The following is a 23232-nucleotide window of genomic DNA, read 5'->3' on the forward strand; positions in this document are numbered from 1 at the left end:
TTGGGCAGCTGCTTCTCTTTTCCTTATCCTTCTCAGCTTCCAGGGCTCTGGAGGGCAGCTGTTTCTTTTTCCTTCAGCTCCATGGCTCACCAGTGGGCAGCTTCCTGCTCCTTCATTCTCATCTCTGGTGCCACTCTTAGTATTCATGTTCTTTGTCTCTTGCTTCTCTCTCTAATCTGGCCAATTCTAGGTTTGCAGTTGTTTTGCTGGTGCTCATATTTATGTTTTACACTGGATTAAATAAAACTGAGTTTAAACTGAAGCGTTTGAATAACTATTTGAAACAATAAGCTGGCATGTTTCCTTAAAATACATATACTGTTCAGGACAGAGCTAGGCAGTACAGGACATACAGTTCTAGGGGAAAATCTAGGACTGTTGCAGTCATCCTGCAATATAACCAAGGCTAGTGATAGCCAAAGTGTAACCCAAGTGTGGCTGGCAGGCTGCAGTTACATACAGACATTCAGGATGTGGCTTGCATGCTGGAATGCTGTTTGTGGCCCAGCTGGGAGCTACTTCAGCAAGGAATTGTAATGCACCCAAGGTTGCAGGACAGGGGTGACAACTGTTCATTAGTCTGGATTGTACCCTGGTATGTCACAACCATACACTATGAATATAGGTTTCAGAATAACAGCCGTGTTAGTCTGTATTCGCAAAAAGAAAAGGAGTACTTGTGGCACCTTAAAGACTAACCAATTTATTTGAGCATGAGTTTTCATGCTCAAATAAACTGGTTAGTCTCTAAGGTGCCACAAGTACTCCTTTTTTTTTTTTTACTATGAATATAACTTATAAAATAACCATGGACCTGAAAAACTGAAGTAACTTGTTGAGGAAAAGGTAGTTAATGCAAAGAAAGACTAACTCACATTGTGTGCTACAATAACCAATTCACTTCTTTCCCCCATGGTGTTTTCTCATTTAAATCTGGAATCACCGTGCAATTACATATGTATTAATAAAGATGAAGCTCAAATGCTTTGACACTGACAACTGGCACACAATCTGAAAAGTATTTTTTGTAGGCACCTTACAGGCAATGTGTCAGTTTCCATGCAACATTCCACCTACAGACACTAAAAGCTAAGCTGCTATCTATGGTCAAATCCTATAAAATGGCATACTTGTACTTGTGACAGTCTGGTGATGTGAATGAGCAGAGGGCAATCAACTTCTCATTAAGCAGGTATCTTTTGCTTGGAAAAGAATGAAACTAATTTCTAAGAAGATACTCTTATTATTTTGCTACTTATTGAAAGTAATCCCTCTATGTAATAAAGTCTACATTTGCAAAAGAAACTAAGGAAGTAGCATGCAACATTTAGTTTCACTTAAGAATTGAGATTAATCAGATTTTGGAAAACAGATATGGTCATTGAGTTAGTAATTAAATTTTTAGTGCGTTTTCTAGCCAGGTACCAGAATAGATCTCAATAGACAGTATTCTGGTAAATGAACAAATCTTGGAACCATCTTTATAACACTAAAACTGGTATTCCAAAGGGAGTCAGAGGTTTAAAAAATACCACTAATGCAGATTTTCCTTCACCTTTAATGATTTCTTTTTTTATTTTCATAAGTCAAATGTGTCAATATACTGGTGCTCCTAAATCATCCATCATCCATTTTGATTCGTAAGTATACCATCACTGTTCCCAGTTATGATATTTCAAAATCTCTTTGGAATACTAATTTCATCTTTATAGGTTTCTTCAACTTTTTTTTTTTTTAATATTCCATCTTATTTCCCTGAATTGTTTCTCAAGACAGTTGCTGATGTAAAGTTTAATATAAAATATTTAGTCACAAAATAGTATTGCTTTTGTATGCACATTGTGGCAAGAATCATTTTTTTTCAATAAAAACTATACCATCTTCCATAAAATCCTACACATATTAAGATTTGTGTTGCAAAACAAAATTACACAGGGTGAAACAGGTACCAGCACAACAGTGAGATTATATTACATCAAAAAATTTTTAATGGTCCCAAATATATACTCAACAACTAAGCATACACTCAGGGGGCAAAATAAAATAAAATAAAATAAAATAATGACACAAAAAGTGACCACATCTAGAATTCCACTCAATCTTTAATCAAGAAGGGACAGACAAATCCCCCACCTCCAAAAAAATTCTGCAGTTTAAAGGGCAAAAGGGAACAGATAAAAAAAGAGGAAACTTTATATTCAGGCCCTCCCCCATAGAGGTTTTTAAAACCTGTTGCAGCTTGACTAAAATGTTCAGAATTTATGATTTCAAAGGCAGGTCTCTTTATACAAAGAAACTGCTGGCATTCTTAGTGAAGAATTATGGCAAGACAGCCTTTTCTTCAAAAGTCCCATACATTGTCCAAGAAAGCATATTCTGATTGTAGTAATTGACCAGCCAATCCAGAGTTCCATTAACAAAACTCCTGCCCTGTTGGCTTTTTATTTTTTTCCATTTCCTTCCCTGAGAAAAGGGCAATGTGTGGTCCAAGCTGGAGAGCTCAAAGGCATAAGTCTTCCCCCTAAATGTAATATTTTCCCCTTCTTCTGCTCCTTTGAATTGGCACTTGATTAGCAGAAATCCATTTGTATAGGTTGATCTGTGTCACACACAGTAATTCACAAAAGATTGCTGCTGTTGTGGTGTATTATTTTTCATTTGAAAAATTAGTAGTTTTTTTTCCCTTCCCCAACTGGAATAGATATTAGACGGTTGCCATTATGATGACTCAAGTTTTGCTTTCTTTGACAAAGGTAGAGTTTCTTCCTTATCTTCATCTTCATCATCCTCTTCATCATCATCAGGATAATCTACAAGCCCCACGAGGCCTCCCTGTGAAGAAATACAAATAATTAAGACGTACACAAAAATGAACCAAATATTGCCCAAACCCAGAGATACTAGAAACTGTTATTACCACAAGAATATTGATAAGTCTGAAGTTTTGTAAAAAAAAAAAAAAAACAACCCAACTCCAACATGCACAAAAGTAATGTCTTTTGGAAGTGCTGATTACAGTAAATCCGAAAAAAGGGTTCTACCCCTCCAAACAATCCTACCTATGGGGATAATTTGGGCAGAAATTAAAGAAAATGCAAACTACTTAGCAAAAAATTGTCATTGCAGCTCTATCTGTACAAAGATGGAAATTTCCTTTACCTAGGATAGTTGACTGGACTGCAGCAATGAGCGATCTGGCAGAACTTCAGAGACAATATGGAACATCCTTCAAATTGAATTATCAATTAGGATAATTTTATAATATGGTCTCTTTTCACTAACACTAATTTAAAAGTAGTAATAGTAATTTTAAATATATGTTTATTATATGCAAAGTAGCTATATTAATATGATGTGAAGGTTACAAAATGTAAACAATTTTAGGAAATTCAAAATTAGAAGTATCTCTAGTAACATTAACTCATCTACATTGCACATACTGATCAAAATGTTCTAATTCAGATGCCTATGGTTAGGCACCTACATCTATATTTAGGCACCTAAATATGTGACTTGATCTTAGGAGATGGTAAGCACCCACAACTCCCACTTACTACAATATTTTCAAATTTCTGGAATTTAGTCAACACATGACTACCAAGAGTTGTGGGCATCCAGCACCTCTGAAGATCAAGCCCCTTGTTTAGGTGCCTAACTTTAGTCATCCAAGTTAGAAAATTTTGGCCATTGCATACCGAGGCATAAATGCAACAAGTATATTGTATATAATATATACACACAATATACAGTAGTATTTTATACAGCGTAATACTGTATATATATTATCTATATAAAATAATGTGAGTAAATAAATGTTACTAGAAAACCTAATTCCAATGTTAATTTCTAATGGGCGTATATAAGAATAAGTGATAATATTTTTAGAGCAAAATGTTCAGAATCCACAGAAATACTATGGTATTAAGTTAAGAGGAAGATACCTTATACAGAAAGACCATTGTTGCACTGCATTAACAGATAACCCAACAAACTGCACAATAACAGTGTAAATATAACCTTTTCCAAGTACTGTGGACCATTTGACATTTAAAACAGTCTAATTATTCAACAAGTAAGACTATATATACAGCTAGATTTATTGCTTGGGGGGTGGGATGGAGGAAGAGGGGTTGTCAGGATCAGGAAACTGTCAAACTAAGTACTGTAGGTAAGGTTCACTTTTGATTTGGCTTTTGAGCTTGTGAGTGAATTATAAAACAAAAACTAATTTACAGAATACTAAAAAACAAAGGGCAGTATCATTCCCCTAATATCTGTACATAAAGGGGAGTTTTCTACATGTAGATACTGTCATTCCAGAACAGAACAATTAGCTTCCTTTGTGGCGCTATCCTACTCTCCCATATTCCTCTACATACTCAGTGACCCATGCATGCAGAGGGGTAGGAAGATGTGCAATCCCTGTATTCATGTTTTAGTGGAATCCCCTCTGTTCTGAAGAGCACCTAATGTAAGGAACGTCCTAAAGGTGTCCAAGCTTTAACTCTACTCTCCTGCTAGGGAGAGTAGCAGGGCTACCAGAGGCTGGTGAGGGAACGAAAGCCTCCACATGGATAGGGAATCTGTTGGAGACTGAGTTAAATTCCATGAGTACCTGACCTACTGCTTCTTCTAAGGGTGGGACAAATCTGCCACCCCTCTTCCCTACAGAAGAACTTGGAGGGGACATTTTTAAGGGAATCTCACATTAGTTCTCTTTCCAATCAGGCTTCCCTCCTGCTGGTATACTATGACTGGTAGAAGAAAACTTTTGGTAAGACAGAACAAAAATGAGATATGGAAGTGAAGAAAACTCATCCAGACTTTTAAAAACTGATGAAATGGCCTCATTTCCAGGCTTCCGGGAGAACACATGACTAGAGAAAGATCCAAATGACACTTCAGAAATGGAAGAATTCAGTACTATAGTAGGTTCCGGTTTTCTTAGTGGGTTTGTATTACCATGAAATTCTACTCTCCATATATTCTTTTCCCACTGTGAAAACTGATCTTGATAATACACAAGAGTTATATATAATTTTAGGACAAAATGTAGTTAACTGCATTTACAAATATAGTGTTGTTGGAGTTTTAATATGCTCCTTCCGAGTATTTCATACAACTACTGATAATCCTTTTTAATGATTTTTCATTAGTTTAGTGTGCCCCACCTGAAAACTGACAGTCAACTGAAAAAAAGCTGAAATTCCGTCCGAAGCAAAATTTTAATAATCACACGTGTGTTGTGGCATACAGCAACTGTCTCCAAGAATATATGGCCACAGCTAATAAAATAGCTGTAGGATTCTGGAAACTGCTGTAAGAATTGCTGCTAGGGACATATGGTGGTGTGTGCAGCAAAATTTGGTAATATTTCCATTAACTCTTTCAACAGCAAACTATTTCTGTCCACCCGGTATTCCTATGCAACCCAACGAATGTAGACTGCTTTTTATATTCCACAGTAAAATTAAATGAAAATGGAGAATACGTCAAATAAATACTTCATATTTAAGATTTTTTTTTTTAAGTTGTGCACAAGTTTGTGCATAAAAATTGATTTAAATACTCCTTTTGTTTATATTAGGTCAAGGTTCTTCAAAAGTGCTAGAGACCAGGAAAATGTACTAAGGACTCTCCCAAAATGAACCCATTCTTAAACTACTGGAAATAACTCAAATTTATGTAGGTGATCAGATGGGCTCTAAATTTGCTAGAATAAAAATTTGACCACTGGTAACTGAAAAATACCTTGGTAGTAATAGCTGCCATCTGAGATGTGCTTTTAGAAACTGATCCCGGTGATCCTGGTGATCCTGGAGATCCTGGCGATCCTGGAGAGCCAGACAAGTTACTTGCAGATGACTGGCTGGTAAGGTTAGTTTTTGTACCACTAGAGAAGGAAAGTTTGAAACTTGGGCTCTGACGACCTGAAAGATTAGTTTTCAGAAGAACCTCCTTTTCTTCACTCTCTTTCACTGTAGAAAAGAAATATACTTTTCAGTGATACCCCAGTGATTTTTGTAAATAAATGTGAGTTATGAAATGTTTAATATTTTGCTACAAAAGTTCCACCTGTCTATCTTCACTTGTACCTTGGTGGAAGGAGATATGAATACATTTTTATAACAACTTGTATTACTGTAATGCCTAGCAGCCCTTGTCACGGACCAGGACCCCATTGTGCATTATTTCAGTGATATTATTTGTCAACTGTACAAAGAAGCTGACTAGATATAAATTAAGCAAACAGCATATGGACAACTTGATTATTCAGCTGGGATTTTTTCATTTCAGTGCATTAAGAAAAACAGGCAAATTCATTCAAAGAACATTATTTTTTCACTTTTATGCCTTAAAATAGATATGAATAAAACCTAAAATGGTTTGAGTTTAGTTGCATGTAGCAAGTTCTAATACTAAAAATAAGGCTTTATATGAAAATACAGGCAAACCCCTGACTATAATACTTCCTTAAAATAGAAGCGCAGGCTTTCATTTAAAACTAGATAACATGGCCATTCTTCTTCCAGGCACTTACATTTTTTCCTTTCCATGAATTTACTTATAGGATCCATAATGTCTTCATCATTTTTAGTTTTGTCAGACGGGGGCACCACTGCTTCGCCATCCTCCATATCATCTTCATCACTATTAAACCACATTTCCTCCTCATCCTCTAGGGTTCTTGCATCTCTCCGGTATCTATGGTTTCTCAAGATGGAGCGCATGCTGTGGAACAACAAGTAGGTTTTAAGGGTTTTGAGACTCAAGTATTGCTTTAAGCTTACATAAATATTGGAATAAACCGAATGGCGTAGGGTTACACAATTTGAGCTTACAGACAAAAATAATGTGATAAAAGAACTATCAATATTTTATTTTTTTTAAAAGTCATCCTGAAATGGATTTATTTACTTTACGTGGACCACATAAAGAAATCCAACAAGAGAAAATTTTAATATATAGCACAGCAAAACCTCACGAATAAGCACATTCACACATACTTCATCGCTCTCTCCAAAGGTACTGTAAGTCTTAAATTACTAAGAGTAGTCTTTGTGTTTTTAAATAAAATGCACTAAAAAGTACTAGTAAATTGTGGAGTATTGTCATACTACTAATCTACAATTGCCAAAAAAAAACCCCAAAAAAACAAAGGACATTTTTAAAGAATTATAAAATTATTATACTTTATAGATAAATGAAAACTTAATCAATTAATACCAATGTTATAATAATAGATGTCACGAACAAGGTGTCAGTATTGTCAACTCTAAATTATATTGTGAATCTGACGGTTTGTGTATTTTTTAAAGTCCAGCTCCTAGAGTCAGGAAATTAGATTCATCTTTCACTAAAAAAAGTAAGTTTCTACCGCTCCTGAGTGCAGAGAAAAATCTTTAAAATGTGAGCCCTCTACACTCAAAAATCAGGAGGCAAATAAAAAGAATCCAAAACGTTTTGTTTTCAACATCTCATGTTTTTGTGGCGTGACTCATGTTATTTTAATGCTTGTGACTGGCAATACTGCGGTCTTGCCGTGTCTGTATGTACAGTACCACTTTTAATTTTGTTGAATTTAGAATTCTGATAGTTTGATTTAAGATGAAAACTTGTAAACTTAAGTCCTACACCTTTGTGAGTATTCTGGAGGTCACTCTCCCCCAAGTTGTGGACCTGTCTTAACCAAAGTACTTCTTGCACTAAACCACATAATCGAATCTTTGCTATTTTTGCATGCTTCACTTAGGGCCAGCTAGTGGCCTGGCTTACAAGGCCATGAAGGAATGTAAATGAGAGCAAGACACTCCACTCCCATGCTGCCTCCAAATAGGAAGCCTTCCCCCATATCCACTATAGGCATAGGAGGAGGAAAGTTAGGCCAACTGTGCCTCTCAGGGCCATAATTCTTTCCTTGGGCTGCTCTGAGGCAGCATAACTATGAGCTATCCCTTAGCCAGGGATAAATGCACAGGACAATTTAGCACTTAGTGTTTGATTTTTTTCTAACTGAATAGGAGAGAGGGATTTCTTCTGTGTTGGGCTAATGCCATAAAGGGGCAAAGAGAGAATTTTGTTTATTTTTTTAATTAAGGGCAATGCACCTCTAAATCAGATTTTTCTATGCTGACAAATCAATAAATTAAGTAGAGACAATGTGGTGCCTTTAAATGTGGCAATAACCATCAACAAACAGCTTCTTCATATGTGAAATGTATGGTATGGCTGAATGTTTGTTCCCCGCTCCCACACGCATGCTAATATAAAAGCTCTAGGTTTTGAGTTTTACGTATATTGAAATGCTCAGTTTACCAGGCATTAGATACTAATAATTCAGAGTAATAATATTTAACACAACATATTAGCACTAAATACTGTATATTTGAAGCACACTCTAGAACATGGTAGATCTATTAAAAAAATTTCTGACATTTTAAAAGAAATCTGCTGCAATCCTGCTCCTTTGCTTAAATTTTCAGACTCTCAAAATGAAATATCAGAGTTAAGAAATCACCCAGAATGAAGTCAAATTTACATGAAAACAACATAACACGTTCTGAAATTACAGTGGCCGGATGCCGGTTGAAAAAGGGACCCGACGGTGAATGGTCAGATCTACTGACTGGATCCAAAGTTCAGTTACTGCAAGTGGGAGAGTCATCACACGTACCAGCCCCTACTCAGCCAGGGCTGCCTCCTACCTGCATCGGATAGTTGCAGCTGCTAGCCCCGGATCAGCAGGCAAGTTCCTCACGACACATGCGGAGTGGAAGAGCAGCGTGTGACAGTGGGAGGGGGAAAGAGGAGCAAATGGGGGTAGGGCCTCAGGAGGAAGAGGCAAGGCAGGGGCAAGGCCTCGGGGGGAAGAGGCAAGACCTCAAGGAGAAGGGCCGGGGCGGGGAGGTTCTGGCAGTCCTGCAGGAGTGTCCGATTTTTATATATTACCAAGTTGGCAACTCTATCTGAAATTTGAACTTCTAGAATGGGTAACACGTATAATTTCATTAAAATGTGTTCTCAATGTGTGGAACCACAATATAAATAATTCAAAATATTGATCCAGAATCTGCAAACATTTATGAAGATGAACAAATGTTCTAATCTGAATAGCGGTTTTAATTCCACAGGAATATGCACAGAAGTAAAACTATTTGCCTATAAATACAGGTGTGAACCCTAAGAGAGGAAGTATCATCCCTGTGTAACTTTAAAGTGATGTAGGGAAAAGCATGTCAGCAGTCATATAGCTTTGTTATAGCACTGGAGCAGGATAGCCTAAGAGGAATATTACATCATCTTTTACTTTATTGATACGCATAGTGACAAAATGAGATGCCCCCTACGAATTTCTTTGGGAATTACATTTCTTGGTGATTTTAAACATGAATCGTGTGAAAGTCTAGCACAGGAATTAACTGCACCAAAAGTGGTTTATGTATATGATTTTTTTAGGAAAAAGTCTGGGATAATCTAAGAGACAAGAATCCTTCAGATTACTGTTGAGAATCTTATTTTCAAGTGAATGAGCTTCAGATATTGTTAGCTCCAGTTAGGATAATCTATGTAAAAGTTAGACTATTTCTGCATTTATTATACTTTGGAAAAAAACCTCCATACTCTTAAGTTAGGTGCAGCTTAGAAGAGATATCAGTTGAACACTGACCAAGTGTTTGAGCAACACAGATCTGGAAATCACACTGTCAATCAGATCTGTTCAGCAAGACCTGAGCCGCAAACAGTGAAGGGTCTGAATTATTTATGGCTGCCCCGCTAGTACACAGAAATCCAAACGCCTATATCCTCAAGGACAATTTTCCATGAAAGTATTAATACCTTTAAATATATATTTACCTATCAAGTTTGGGATTATCTTGTCTTTCCCTTTGTTGCTCAAATCGTAGTTTCAATCCTTTGAATGTCTGCACATAATCTACATCTTCCAGTGCTTTCCAGTAATTCTCAATTACATGAGCAGTTAATGATTTTATATCTTCCTATAAGAAAAGTACAATCAAACACACAGACTTTTTAATTCTTCAAGACAACTAATTTATTTTGTTACTATAAAAAAATACAGCAGGATATAACTGAAAGATATGGAAAAGATGCAATATTCATAAAATGCCTTCGAAGTAACATCATATTAATTTATTCAGTTAAAAAACAAACATTGTATATACCAGTGTAGCTGAAATCTGGTACTTAACTTCTGATTAATAATCTGATAAAAAGAGAACAGTAACAGTTTTGTATTGATAAACTCCTCTAAACTTTATAAAAAAAAAAAAGATAAAAGACTTGTCTACAAAGCCAGTATAAAAACAATGAAAGCAAACTCTAAAAATTAAGATCTCTGATGGCAATTTACATATATTTTTACAATCAGTCAGTCTCCTTATATCTGTTGTAATAACTAAACAAGGACGTCAATACCTTTATTTTAGAGAGGGAGAGAGGAAAACAAACAACAATCACTACTCAACGAAGAAAGGAAAAAACAAACAAATCATAGAATCATAGAATATCAGGGTTGGAAGGGACCCCTGAAGGTCATCTAGTCCAACCCCCTGCTCGAAGCAGGACCAATTCCCAGTTAAATCATCCCAGCCAGGGCTTTGTCAAGCCTGACCTTAAAAACCTCTAAGGAAGGAGATTCTAATCTAAATAATTATATCTTTATGTCAGAGGGAAGACAAGGGGAAAGAGAGGTTTATTTCTTCACAGAATGAGCTGCGGGGACAACTCCCAATCCCACAGAACTTTAAGGGACCAGTAGGAAGCCAGGGTCCTCTGGCTCTGGAGCTTCAACACGAATATCACTCTCTCCACTTCTGAAAATTTGACTCCACTGAAGTTGTGCTACCAACGACTATTCCAGGCCTTGACTACCCTGAGGCTCCCCCATGTAAGTGGGAGGATCCCCATCACAGAGAGTTACTAAAGCTCCAGGATATGTTACATTTCCCAAATAATTTCTACAGGACTAGTGGGGGAATGATAAATGTCATCTTGACCCCCATCCCAACCCAACATCAGGCTGCCCTTCCCCCTTGTGGATCTTAAAACCAGAAAGCATCTTGCCAGGGTCTGGGTGAAGGTGGCAAGTGTGGGGGAACAGTTCTCTGGAGGGAACTGACTAGTCCCTTATTGCCACATGCAGAAATCTTGGGGGCCAATATTTATATCAGGTAGATTAACACACTTCTCCATATTCTTTAGAATTACTGTTGTTGCACCAGAGCACACAATTAGCATGTCCATGTGTGAAATTTCAAGTTACATCTATTCTTTAATATTTTCAGAAAAAAATAATTAAATCCAGAGTTAGTTTATACAATGGTTGCATTTTTAAATCTGGGCACAATGGAGGGCAACTTCAACACTACATCCACTGAATGTAGAGCTTTGACAATAAAGGCAGTGTTTTCCAACAGTGGTACGTGTGAAACTTCACGTAAATTATGGATTTCTAGTGGTCACATTATTATGATGCTCCCATTTAAACACTATCAGAAGTAAGTGGGCATCCATAACTGTATCATAAATTAAAGTCTATTTAACTCCAAGTATACATGATGTATTATAAAAAATTAAATTGTCAATTCAAGACATGATAGTACTCACCACCCTAATAAATTCAAACATCTCTATTATAGCAGAGTTCATCAGATTATAGCGGGATCCATTGTTGAGAAATGCTTTGACCACAGGTTCAAACAAAAAGCTTTTCATTATATAGCGGTTATAGAATTCATCCTTCAACCCAATTATCTTTCTCTTAAAACGAAGGGCACCTGAAACAGAGAAACGGTTGTTAAAAAGCCATGAATTTTTCATATTTTACATTTAAAACCAGAAAAGCCCAGCAATTGTTCTAAGCTGACTACAAGAAGAATAACTCACAATCCCAACTCTCATGGAGCTTTACATTGTTGGTAGTGGATTACGTACTCAAATATCCAGTACCCTGTGGATTAAATCTACAGTAGCTCTTGAAACTAGAATTGAAATGTGATGACATATTACATTACCAGGGGGAAAAAATTCAGAGTAAGCCTAAATTCATAGGTCATCTCTTTTCAATGAACATGCTTTAACATAACAGAATGCTGTAAATTAGGCAAATTTCATAATTACACTGTTAGTGTGTAATTGAAACAACTGTTCAAGTTTAAAAGAAAAATCATTTCACAATGTAGGAAACACTGACAATATTCGTGGTTGGACTTATGTGATTATTTAAAAAAATGAGAGAGAAATTTGCCATTAACAAAAATAAGAAATTATTAGTACAGACTGTAATCAGATATTGTATTGGGTGATTAGCTGAATCTTCCCAGCATTTGTCATGAAACCTGAAAATCCAGTCCCAGCCCTCTTTGGAGCAGACACTGTCAATCTTACTGTGCTATGCTTTTGAGATTTAGAAGCCCACTGGAATTTAGACAGAGACTACTTAATTTATTTAACTAGTGATCAAAAGTCAAAGATAAACTACTAGGATTCCCTGTGGCATCTACCCTTTCATGACCAAATTCTAAAACACATTTTCCTGCAATCAGAATTTTGCTCATAATTTCTATTTTCCAATGAGAGACTTGAAACTATTTCATTATATTTTGTATGTTTTTGAAATGTAAACCTTCTTTTATTTTAAAATGGGAAATGGCATTTTCTCTCTTTCAAACACACAGTGGAGACTTGATTTATTTACATCTCTTTCAAGGCTCTCCCTTCTGAGGAACTCCAGCGCTCCATTAGCATTTGAGCTCTAACAGCACCTTACTGTGCATAACTGAGGGCTTGCTTTTCTACACTTACAGCGCTGCACCAGTACAGCTAGGCTACTGTAGTCTTAAGGAACACGCTACCTATGCCAACAGGAGAGCTTCTCCTGTCAGCGCAGGCACTCCACCCTCCTGAGAGGCAGTAGTTATAACTCTACATAGTGTGTCTATATCAGGAGTTAGGTCGGTATAACTACATGCTCAGCAGAGATGGGGATTTTCCACACTTCTGACCAATGTAGTTCTACTGACATAATTCGTACTGTAGACGAGGTCTAATGCAGGTAACCTTCCCTCCATTGTTTTGTGAAAAGTGATGAAAATGGACCAACTTATGCATGTGTGAAATGTCATTATTGAAGGGCTTTGATTCTGCCAGAATGATTTTCAATGGAACACTCAGAACGCCCTTCTCACTCTAAGCTGTTTATTTCCCTGTGAACCTTTTGCAAAGGTAGTAACAACTGCTCAATTAGTCACTTGAACTTTTTGGAGTTGCTGTTCAAGGCCTTCCCACTATTAGTCTTGACAATGAAATGAATTTTCTTTACATGGTTGTTCAAAGCTCACTGACATTTACCACCAGAAGTGCTTTCTCTCCAGAAAGTAGTACTATCATTAGCACAACACAACTTGTCTATACTGTGCATTAGTCCACACCAGAAAGGTGTTCATTCTAGTGTGCACTAGGGTGTCACATACTAACCAGCCAACGTGAATCTGCTAATGCACATTAAAAGTTTTTTCACATGTTAATATAATTCTGCTTTAAATGGGACTATGTTAATGCATGCTAAGGAACTTTTACTACGTGCCAGCAGGGTCAGAACAGGCCAGTTAATGTGCAACACACTAGAATTTACAAGTCTCTGGTGCAGACTAAAGCCCTGTATAAACAAGCCCAAGAAGTGCTGACCTTGACCAATGTGCTGTTACTGGATTCTAAATACTAGCTCAGGAGAAGCATCTGAACATGCATCAACAGCGAAGATCCTCAGTACTTAAAAATTTTACATTTATTATAGATAGAGATCCAGATGTCCAATTAAAAAATGCTTTTAAATTTTTTCTAAAGCCAGTATTATTTAAAACCTAGGAAGTGTTCCCCTAGCTAGTTTAATTAATACAGCCTCTTTCAATTTCATCTTGCTTCATCATTGAGGAATAACATATCAACAAATTGCTATGAGAAATATAGACCTAGTTGTAAAGGTAGCATATTTGTACTGAACTGGTAACCGTCATGCTTCTGTAAATGTGTTTTTCTTCCAGTAAAATACAATTAAAGAATTAAATATTAATATTCACAAAGCTAATAGTTTATTCTCTATAATTCAAACTTACATAACGCCAAGAAAGCATGCTTTGAGGCCATGAGAACTAGTACTCTCCGTAGGATATCCTTGTTAATAATATAGTTCTTTATGTGATACGTATGATGTTCTACACAGAATGTTAGCAATTCCAATATTAATGCCAAGAGCTGGGCTGTCTGAAAATCATCTATAAAACAAAAAACAAAATGTTAACAAGAACATGATTTTAAAAATATTTAGGGCCTACTTTTCACAAGGTGACTCCAAATTTGCAGATGCAATCAGATAACTAGATGCTTAAATGCCATTGTGCTCTCCTGCAACTAGTTTAGGTAAATGGAAGCCACATTTAGACCTTTACAAAACAAATATACAATCCCTGCAGTGATTTGGTATTTTCACCAAAAGCCCAGGTCTACATCTGAAAAGGTTTGCCAGGATCACTACACAAGCAAATACTCCTATACTATAGACACAGATTGTATCTGCAAAACAGTGCTTTTGCCAGTATCGTTTATATCAGTTTGGTGAGCAAAATAAGAGAGACTAGTAAAAGCCCTGCTATGCCCACATAACTGCATCTATACTAGGGCTTTTGCCAGTATAGAAATGTTGTACAAAAAGTCATCCCTAACTGACATTACTATACAAGCAAAAGTTTCTAATGTGGACCCAGCCTAAAGTAATTTGTTAAAAGGCATGTAAGAGATTTAAAAAAAAAAAAAAAAAAAAAAGGCTTCTAGACTACAACCTAGCACTAGATCAAAGATGAAATAAGGACCCATTAGAATTATATGTTAAAGAACGAGAGAGAGAAATGGAAAATTTAAACTCAGATTTCTTCGCCTAAAGATGTAAAACTAGTTGATTTGAAACATAGTTGAGTTACAGGCTATTATAAATGCACACATGAGATTCAAAGAAAAATAAAATACAATTTCAAAATTTTCTGGAAGCTGGTTCAAAATTAAATTTTATTTTTCTTTGTTGAATATATGAATGTCAAAAGGAGTAACTGAAAAGCATACTTCCAATGTTTTCACATGGCTCCGAGTCAACTTTCTGGCTCCAATCAGACATTAATCTTTTGAAATACTCTTATTCTGATCATGCAGAGTTTCAGACATCCTTTGACAGTTATTCTATTCTATGTACTACAATTCAATAGCCTTGGACATGACTGCTAACATTCACAGTAGTCTCACCTTTGCTAGGCTTCTCCTCTGTTGTATTAGCCAGTAAGGGAGCTGTGAGAACATGCATACAATGTTTATAGAAGAAACCCAGGAATTCTGTCTTTTCAGTTTTCTAAAGGATAAAAAAAAAATCATTAATATTTTAATATGAAAGTAACATACATTACCAACAGCATTTTAACACACCAAAAACCCCCAACCGTACTCGAATTTGGGAATGCACTTACATTGGCTGTGGCCAGCATGTTTTCTGGATCAACTAAAGTACGAAGGAGACCCATGAGTTGGACTGCCCCTCCAAGTTCAGGATCTGTATCACAAATCATGTGTTCTATGATGAGGTTAATGAGTAAAATATCCTAATAGAAGAGACATAAAAATGAAGAGATTAGTAATGACTAAGAAAAACTAAAATTAAAAGGGACACTGTCAGGTCAAATTTGGCCCAAAACTAAGATTTTGTAAAATACAAGATTTTAGGACAAAAGTTTAAGACTAATAGAAATAGATCCTTGAAATGTATTTTTAAAAATGCCCATGGAAACCTACTCTGTTTGCATGCCTAATACTAATGCACTATACTCATCCATGAGAATCTTTTAGAGCAATTAAAAATGGCATATAAATAAAAAAATTGGATAAAAGTTAGACACATTTTTTGAAAACACAAAAAAAGGTAGTGAGAGGGTACATCATAAATTCAATTTAAGAATTTTAAGTATGTGCATTAGGGAATTTGTTTTTTGAAATTAGGAGTTTTAACCTGAGTGTCCTTTTAAAATATAATGCAAGGCCCTACTTCTGAAAACACACAGAACTCCTGAACTAAATGGGATTACTCACATGTGTAAAGTTATTCAAATGCATAAATGTTTGCAAAATAGGAGTTCAAGAGTAAAACTTTCCATTCTTATATAATCCCTTAGTGCTTGCATGCGCTATTACAAGAATGATGTGGAAAAATTGGAAAGAGTCCAGCGGAGGACAACAAAAATGATTAGGGGGCTAGAGCACATGATTTATGAGGAGAGGCTGAGGGAACTGGGATTATTTAGTCTGTAGAAGAGAAGCATATGGGGGATTTGATAGCTGCTTTCAACTACTTGAAGGGGGGTTCCAAAGAGGATGGATCTAGGCTGTTCTCAGTGGTGGCAGATGACAGAACAAGAAGTAAGGGTCTCAAGTTGCAGTGCGGGAGGTTTAGTTTGGATATTAGGAAAAACCTTTTCACTAGGAGGGTGGTGAAGCACTGGAATGGGTTACCTAGGGAGGTGATGGAATCTCCTTTCTTAGAGGTTTTTAAGGTCAGGTTTAACACAGCCCGGGCTGGGATGATTTAGTTGGGGATTGGTCCTGCTTTGAGCAGGGGGTTGGACTAGATGACCTCCTGAGGTCCCTTCCAACCCTGATATTCTATTCTTTTACCAGCAACAGGAGGACCTTCTGGAAATTCAGACATCTGTCAATGGGTTAAGGCCCTGATTCTGCATACACTTATACACATGCTTTACTTCTACTCACCTGAGTAGTCAACTGAAGACAATGGGTCAACTCACAAGTAAAATTAAGCACATTTGTTAGCAGGATCAGGGCCTTAATTTATAACTTGTCTTTCATATTTGTAGGAAGTTTTCCCACACAGAAACTAAATTAGCTGTACTATATGAAAGTATGTTTCCTGAAACAAAACAAGTTTTAAAAGGAACTTGAAACACTGGCCAAATATGAACTAAAAATATTTTAGTTGCCCACTATTAAATTACGGTCTTAAACCACCAATACAGAAATTAAATAGAGCTATGCTCAGAATCATCTTAAATTACCATGGAAATAAAAGGTAGTACAATTTCTTTCTTTGTTTAGCTGACTGTATTTTAAAGTAACACCAAAAAGATTATGGGAGACAGGTATATAAAGCAGCTAAAATATATACCAAGTATATTAGATCCAGAATTCATTTTTAAACGGCTATCGGTTCATTTTTTATTCAAACTTCCATCTTTCTATGGCTTTCCGTTTCCTTCCTTGTTCTTTACAGTTACTTTATTCCAGCCCCAATTCTATTTCTGTTGCAGGACTGTTCTAATACAGCAACAGTTCACTAATACACTATCTTACTTAAATTAAAGAGCTTCTGTTTATTATATTGTACAAGCAAATTCCTAACATATTGAAGGATTCATTTAAGTGCTATTAAATATTGAACTGTTACATGTTTCTTAACCATACTGAAACTGACATCTCTTGCACCCCTAAATTTCTGATCCTATAATCAAAATTATTTTAGAGAATTTAGCTTGCTAAATACATTACAAGAACAAAGTTTCTTTCATGTAATTTTTCAAGTAAAAAAATAATCTCTGGATGCATATTAAAAGTGACAGTTGTTGCAAAAGGTTTATTAAAAATAAAGAAGGTAAACAAAAAGCTTAAAATTTACTAGGGCTGTCAATTAATCACAGTTAATTCACGTGATTAACTCAAAAAAATTAATCGTGATTAATTTCATTGTTAAACAATAGAATACCAATTGAAATTTATTCAATATTTTGGATGTTCCATAACTGCACTCAAAAACAAAACAAATCTAAAACTTCAGAACCTACAAGTCCACTCAGTCCTACTTCTTGGTCAGCCAATCGTTAAGGCAAACAAGTTTGTTTACGTTTACAGGAGATAATGCTGCCCTCTTCTTATTTACAATGTCAACAGAAAGCGAGAACAGACATTTGCATGGCACTTTTGTAGCCGACATTGCAAGGTATTTACGTGCCGGATATGCTAAACATTCGTATGCCCCTTCATGCTTCAGCCACCATTCCAAAGGACATGCTTCTATGCTGATGATGCTCGTTAAAAAAATGTGTTAAATTAAATTTGTGACTGAACTCCTTGGGGGAGAATCGTATATCCCCTGCTCTATTTTACTCACATTCTGCCATATATTTCATGTTATAGCAGTCTCGGATAATGACTCAGCATGTTGTTTGTTTTAAGAACACTTTCACTGCAGATTTGACAAAACGCAATGAAGGTACCAATGTGAGATTTCTAAAAATAGCTACAGCACTCAACCCAAAGCTTAAGAATCTGAAGTACCTTCCAAAATCTGAGTAGAACAAGGTGTGTATTATGCTTTCAGAAGTCTTAAAAGAGCAACACTGATGCGGAAACTACAGAACCCGAACCACCAAAAAAAGAAAATCAACCTTCTGCTAGTGGCATCTGACACAGATAATGAAAATGAACATGCATCGGCCCACACTGCTTTGGATGGTTATCGAGCAGAACCCTTCATCAGCATGGACACATATCCTCTGGAATGGTGGCTGAAGCATGAAGGGACACAAGAATCTTCAGTGCATCTGGCTACAACAGTGTCCTGAGAATGTCTGTTCTCACTTTCAGGTGACATTGTAAACAAGAAGGGGGTAGCATTACCTCCTGCAAATGTAAACAAAGTTGTTTGTCTGAGCGACTAGCTGAACAAGAAGTAGGATTGACTGGACTTGCAGGTTCCAAAATTTTACATTGTTTTATTTTTTAATGCAGTTTTTTTTTTACATAATTCTACATTTGTAAGTTCAACTTTCATGATAAAGAGATTGCACTACAGCACTTGTATTAAGTAAATTGAAAAATACTATTGCTTTTGTTTTTACAGTGCAAATACTTTTAATCAAAAATAAATAAAACGAGCTTTGTACACTTTATATTCTGCGTTGTAATTGAAATCAATTAGCTACATGTAGAAAACATCCAAAAATATTTAAATAAATGGTATTCTATTATTATTTAAGAGTGTGATTAATTTTTTTAATTGCTTGACAGCCTTAAAATTTACACATCAATTGGTGCACCTGGCAGGGTAGAAAAGTTACAGGATTGGGGTGTTTTAAACAAAAAGTAAGTACTTAACAATGTGCCCAGGCCCCATTCGACTGCTGATAGTCATGTTCCTTAACATTAAGTGTAAGTGTTTGCAGAATTGGGGTCCAAGAAGGCTATGCAAATGAGGAGATATGGTCACCTTTCCACATATGAAAGATTAATAGATAAAATAGGGTAAGCTGTAGATTATATAATTGTGTTGTGATTAATAATATTATTGTAAATAGTACTGTGATGGGTACGAGAGAGAACCTTCCAACCATAGATTTTTGTTTGTTTGTTTGTTTTTTTTTTTAAAAGGAAAGGTTCTGGAAAACTATTTCAAATGCACATTTGTCAAAAATGCAAACTCAGAGTAGGATTTAGTCACTAATAGAGACAGAAATATGAATCTTCTAAAAAAGCTTCAGAAGACCTCCTACTTACATCATCATTCTGTTGAGCTTCCTGCATAACAAACTCTCGTACCATGGATGGATTGTACTCAACCAAATATGAGAATATATCAGTAGCTGCACTTCGCACTTGTGCATCATCCATACCCTGGAAAGTCAAGTAAAACTGTTTAAGTACTTTAAAAAACAAAAATCCTTGTACTTGAAAGGCATGACAGTAGTATTTTAAATGAACAGAAGCAATTTCAGAAATCATAGTTCTGTCTGAATTTTTTATTGTTAACTATTACTGTTACAAATAATAACTAAAGTCACTATAAATAAGAGATGAGACCTTCCCCCCGTTTTTTTCTTGTTTAATTGATAGCTTTGTATGAAATCAGTTTAACAGTTTCCCTGATTTATTGGTTATAGCCCTGTTTTAGTTTGAACATAGAAACAGACCAGAAAAAGGAATAAAGATTGGAAAAAATTGCAAATTCACAAAAACTGCTAGGTGGACTTAGTGATGTAATACCTAAAACTACTTTAAAGTTGTTTTTTTTGTTTGTTTTTTTAAAGTGGACTGAATTTCAAGATGACAGTATCCCTTTCAGACAAAACAAATCCCTAAGTACTTCAGAAAGCCATAACACTGCAGTGTTGTTGTAACTACTTGTTAAATAATTACCTTTCTGAAATGAAAAAAATTAACTGTTACAACAAATATTTACAAAGAGTCATTTCAGAAAAATACATATTGCATTAACTTACTAGGATGACTTCTAGTGCTGGCAGTATACCCATATTAGACAATGTTTTGAAAAAAGCATCTCTGTTTTGAGGTTGTAATGTTTGAGAAAATGCACAGAACTCTTTCAGAAAGTTTACCTAAAATGTAGAAAACACGTTCGTGATTAACAAAATTCAGACAATGAATAGTCACTTCATGTATATTTTACAAATGCTTACCAATTCTTGTCTTTTCTCCTCATCTGTGGCTTCATCTGTTAACTGTGCAAACAATTCTGTCAGAAATTTTTCATCTTCCTACAAAAGTAAGATAATGCCATGTGTTTATTTGGCAATACTGAAACTAACCCTCAGAATATTAACTCCCCAAAGCCATACCTCCAAGCATTTTATACCACTGTGAATGCACAGAATTTATGTCTGGCACAAAATTTTGCATTTTCTGTGCAGAAAAAAATTCTGCCCACGAAGTGCTGCAGTTCCACCTTTCGCCCACCAGAGGATGGTGTGGCGCCAGAACAGATAACAACAGTGGTCAGCTGGCTGTGTTCAGCACAACACCCTGCCCCAAGCCCTTGCACTGCTTCTGAGGGGAGTGGGAAATAAGTTTCTACATTGTAGTTTAAATGGATTACTCAAAGTTCTCTACTGATTTGTCTAGTAAGGAATCTGATTTGTCAAAAAAACACCAAACACTCAGGCAAACTTGATGATATTTTGAAATAAATTACCAAAATAACTGAAACTAGTGTGATTATATTGTATTATTTTGACAAATAAAATATGCATAATTTTGCAGAATTTTAAAATATTGTGCATAGAATTTTTATTTTTTTTGGCACAGAATTCCCCCAAGAGTAATTTTAAAGGGAAAATACATTTGTGTAGGATACTTAATTGTAAGTGTTAATCAACTTTCCACTTAATACATGTAACTGATAGAAGACATTATGATTGGCGTAATCTATATGAGGGCTGAAAGACCGATCAATCAAGGTGACATGTAACTGACTATGTGTCCTTTCCTTGCTGTTATATGCAATTTTCTTTCCTAGGTTCATTCCATTTTCTTTCCAATTGTGTTATATCTTATGTTGTCATCTGTCAATCTCCTCTTTTCCTTGTCTCTCTCAATCCTCATATCTCCCTATATTATATTATCTGATTATCACCCCATATTCGGTCTCTCCCCTCCCCTCAATAATCATTCTCTGACTCTTTCTCAGTATCACTTTTTTTTTTTTTTATAATGTACCCTTATCAATCACTCTCTTCTATCCACATCATTCATAAACAGGACCTGGAAATTTTACCAGAGATCTTAACAACATAACTATACCCAGCAGCTTAAAAATGATATGACAGGAAAGGAAAATTCCAACACCAAGATGTTGGGAAAGGGGTGAGTGCTGAAAACCAAATGAAAATGATTAGATTCTTATCAGTTCCACTGCCGCTGCTCACAAGATTCTTAATGGCAGCAGTCAAGATTGATTAACGTTCAAGCTGCTGAAGCTTAGCAAAGCTATGAGCAGCGGCAGACACACTAGAGCCATCTGTCTGCAGACTTAAGACGACAGCACTATAATCAGTTAACCTTCCAAACATAAACCAAGTATAATTCTAAGAGCTAAAAATTCTTAAAAAAAAACAATCCCCCGCCCCCAAACAGTAATTGATAGCATTTGCCTGGGAAAGCTTCCTACACGCCACATATAAGCAGCGTTTGAAAAATCTACTCAACACTAAGTTGAAATATACTTAAGACATTATTAATGCAATAAGTGGCCAAGAAACCCAAAACAAAACAGTGACTGAAACCCAGATTTCTTTGGAAGTGTCCTATATACTTAGAGAGTGCCATTTGTCAATCTTGCAATTCTTCGGCTCAGATCAGGATAAGCAATGCCAACCACCTACTCACAACAAAAGGAAATCTAAGAAGCCTCATTTGAAGCTTCTAGAGATCTTCCAAACTGAGCTATAGCTGAAGAGACAAAAAACTTTACTAGTAGCCTGGAGCGAACATTTCAGATTCCAACTGAAGTCATACCCAAGGAAGTCAAGTATGGGGTCTACAATTCAATTTACCGGCTGCCAACTAGACATGGAGCCATTGATCACTACCCGTTAAGCCCAATGATCTAGCCAGCTTTCTATCCAGTCCATTCATCCATCCCATACTTCTTTAACTTGCTGGCAAGCCATACATATTTCTGGGTGGCACATTGAACCATACATTATTAATACCACCACCTCAAACTGGAAGAGAGAAGTAGTCTGGTCCATGTATTGCCACTTAAACCAGTAACAAGATCCATGCTTATTCCTGCCATGATAGCAACATATCATAACTGTCATCTAGATGACCTCATAAGGAACATATTTTTTCTCCTTTATTGGGAGTGGGAATGAGTGGATGGTCTATACCACATCTTTTTCATCTCAATTACGATCCCTGGAAGCGAGTATAAAAAGCTAAATTAGTAGAACATTAAAATTACAGGGTTAAAAGCAATAAAAAGTCAGGAAGAGTACAACTTTCAGAAGTGTCTAAGTGACTTTAGCTTCGTACCATTTTCATTGAAAGTTAATGATTTAGGCTCCTAAATCACTTTTGAAAATGAGATCTGGGCCTAAATTGGAGAGGCATTTTGAAAATTTTACCCCAAGTGCTAAAAGTTGTGTATGCAACCATAACTCTATAACCCTCTCTGTATGTATTACAATATAGTACTTTGTGATTGCATACTATATCTACTTCCTAGCAGCTAGGATCATCTGGTCATATCCCACCCAGTCAAATGCCTGCCACTGTGGAGGCCTCAGGCATTGGTGGTATCTTAATCTCTCCTGTTTTCTGCTTGTGGCACAAAGTTTAGTCTCATCAGTACTGGAATGCTTTAGTCTA

General features: G+C 36.0%; 1 protein-coding gene across 2 annotated transcripts in view; it reads right to left on the minus strand.

Moving 5' to 3' along the window:
• Positions 1-1540: 1540 nt before the first annotated feature.
• The window catches only part of PPP4R3A (protein phosphatase 4 regulatory subunit 3A), a 73113-nt gene continuing 51421 nt past the window's right edge, over positions 1541-23232 (minus strand). The window contains exons 5-16 of one of the 2 annotated variants that reach the window (XM_084632024.1): positions 20541-20618; positions 20343-20459; positions 19621-19737; positions 15531-15662; positions 15313-15415; positions 14136-14294; positions 11629-11798; positions 9856-9998; positions 6542-6732; positions 5752-5978; positions 3160-3226; positions 2715-2832 (exon numbers count right to left, since the gene is read on the minus strand). In XM_084632024.1, the coding sequence (XP_084488150.1) occupies positions 3206-3226; positions 5752-5978; positions 6542-6732; positions 9856-9998; positions 11629-11798; positions 14136-14294; positions 15313-15415; positions 15531-15662; positions 19621-19737; positions 20343-20459; positions 20541-20618 (1458 nt within the window). In that variant the 3' untranslated portion in view covers positions 2715-2832; positions 3160-3205. Of the gene's footprint in view, positions 2833-3159; positions 3227-5751; positions 5979-6541; positions 6733-9855; positions 9999-11628; positions 11799-14135; positions 14295-15312; positions 15416-15530; positions 15663-19620; positions 19738-20342; positions 20460-20540; positions 20619-23232 lie in introns of both variants that reach the window. The other variant, XM_084632023.1, reaches the window with a different exon arrangement.

This window comes from Lepidochelys olivacea (assembly GCF_965140295.1).
Source record: "Lepidochelys olivacea isolate rLepOli2 genome assembly, chromosome: 6".
Lineage (NCBI taxonomy): Eukaryota > Metazoa > Chordata > Testudines > Cheloniidae > Lepidochelys > Lepidochelys olivacea.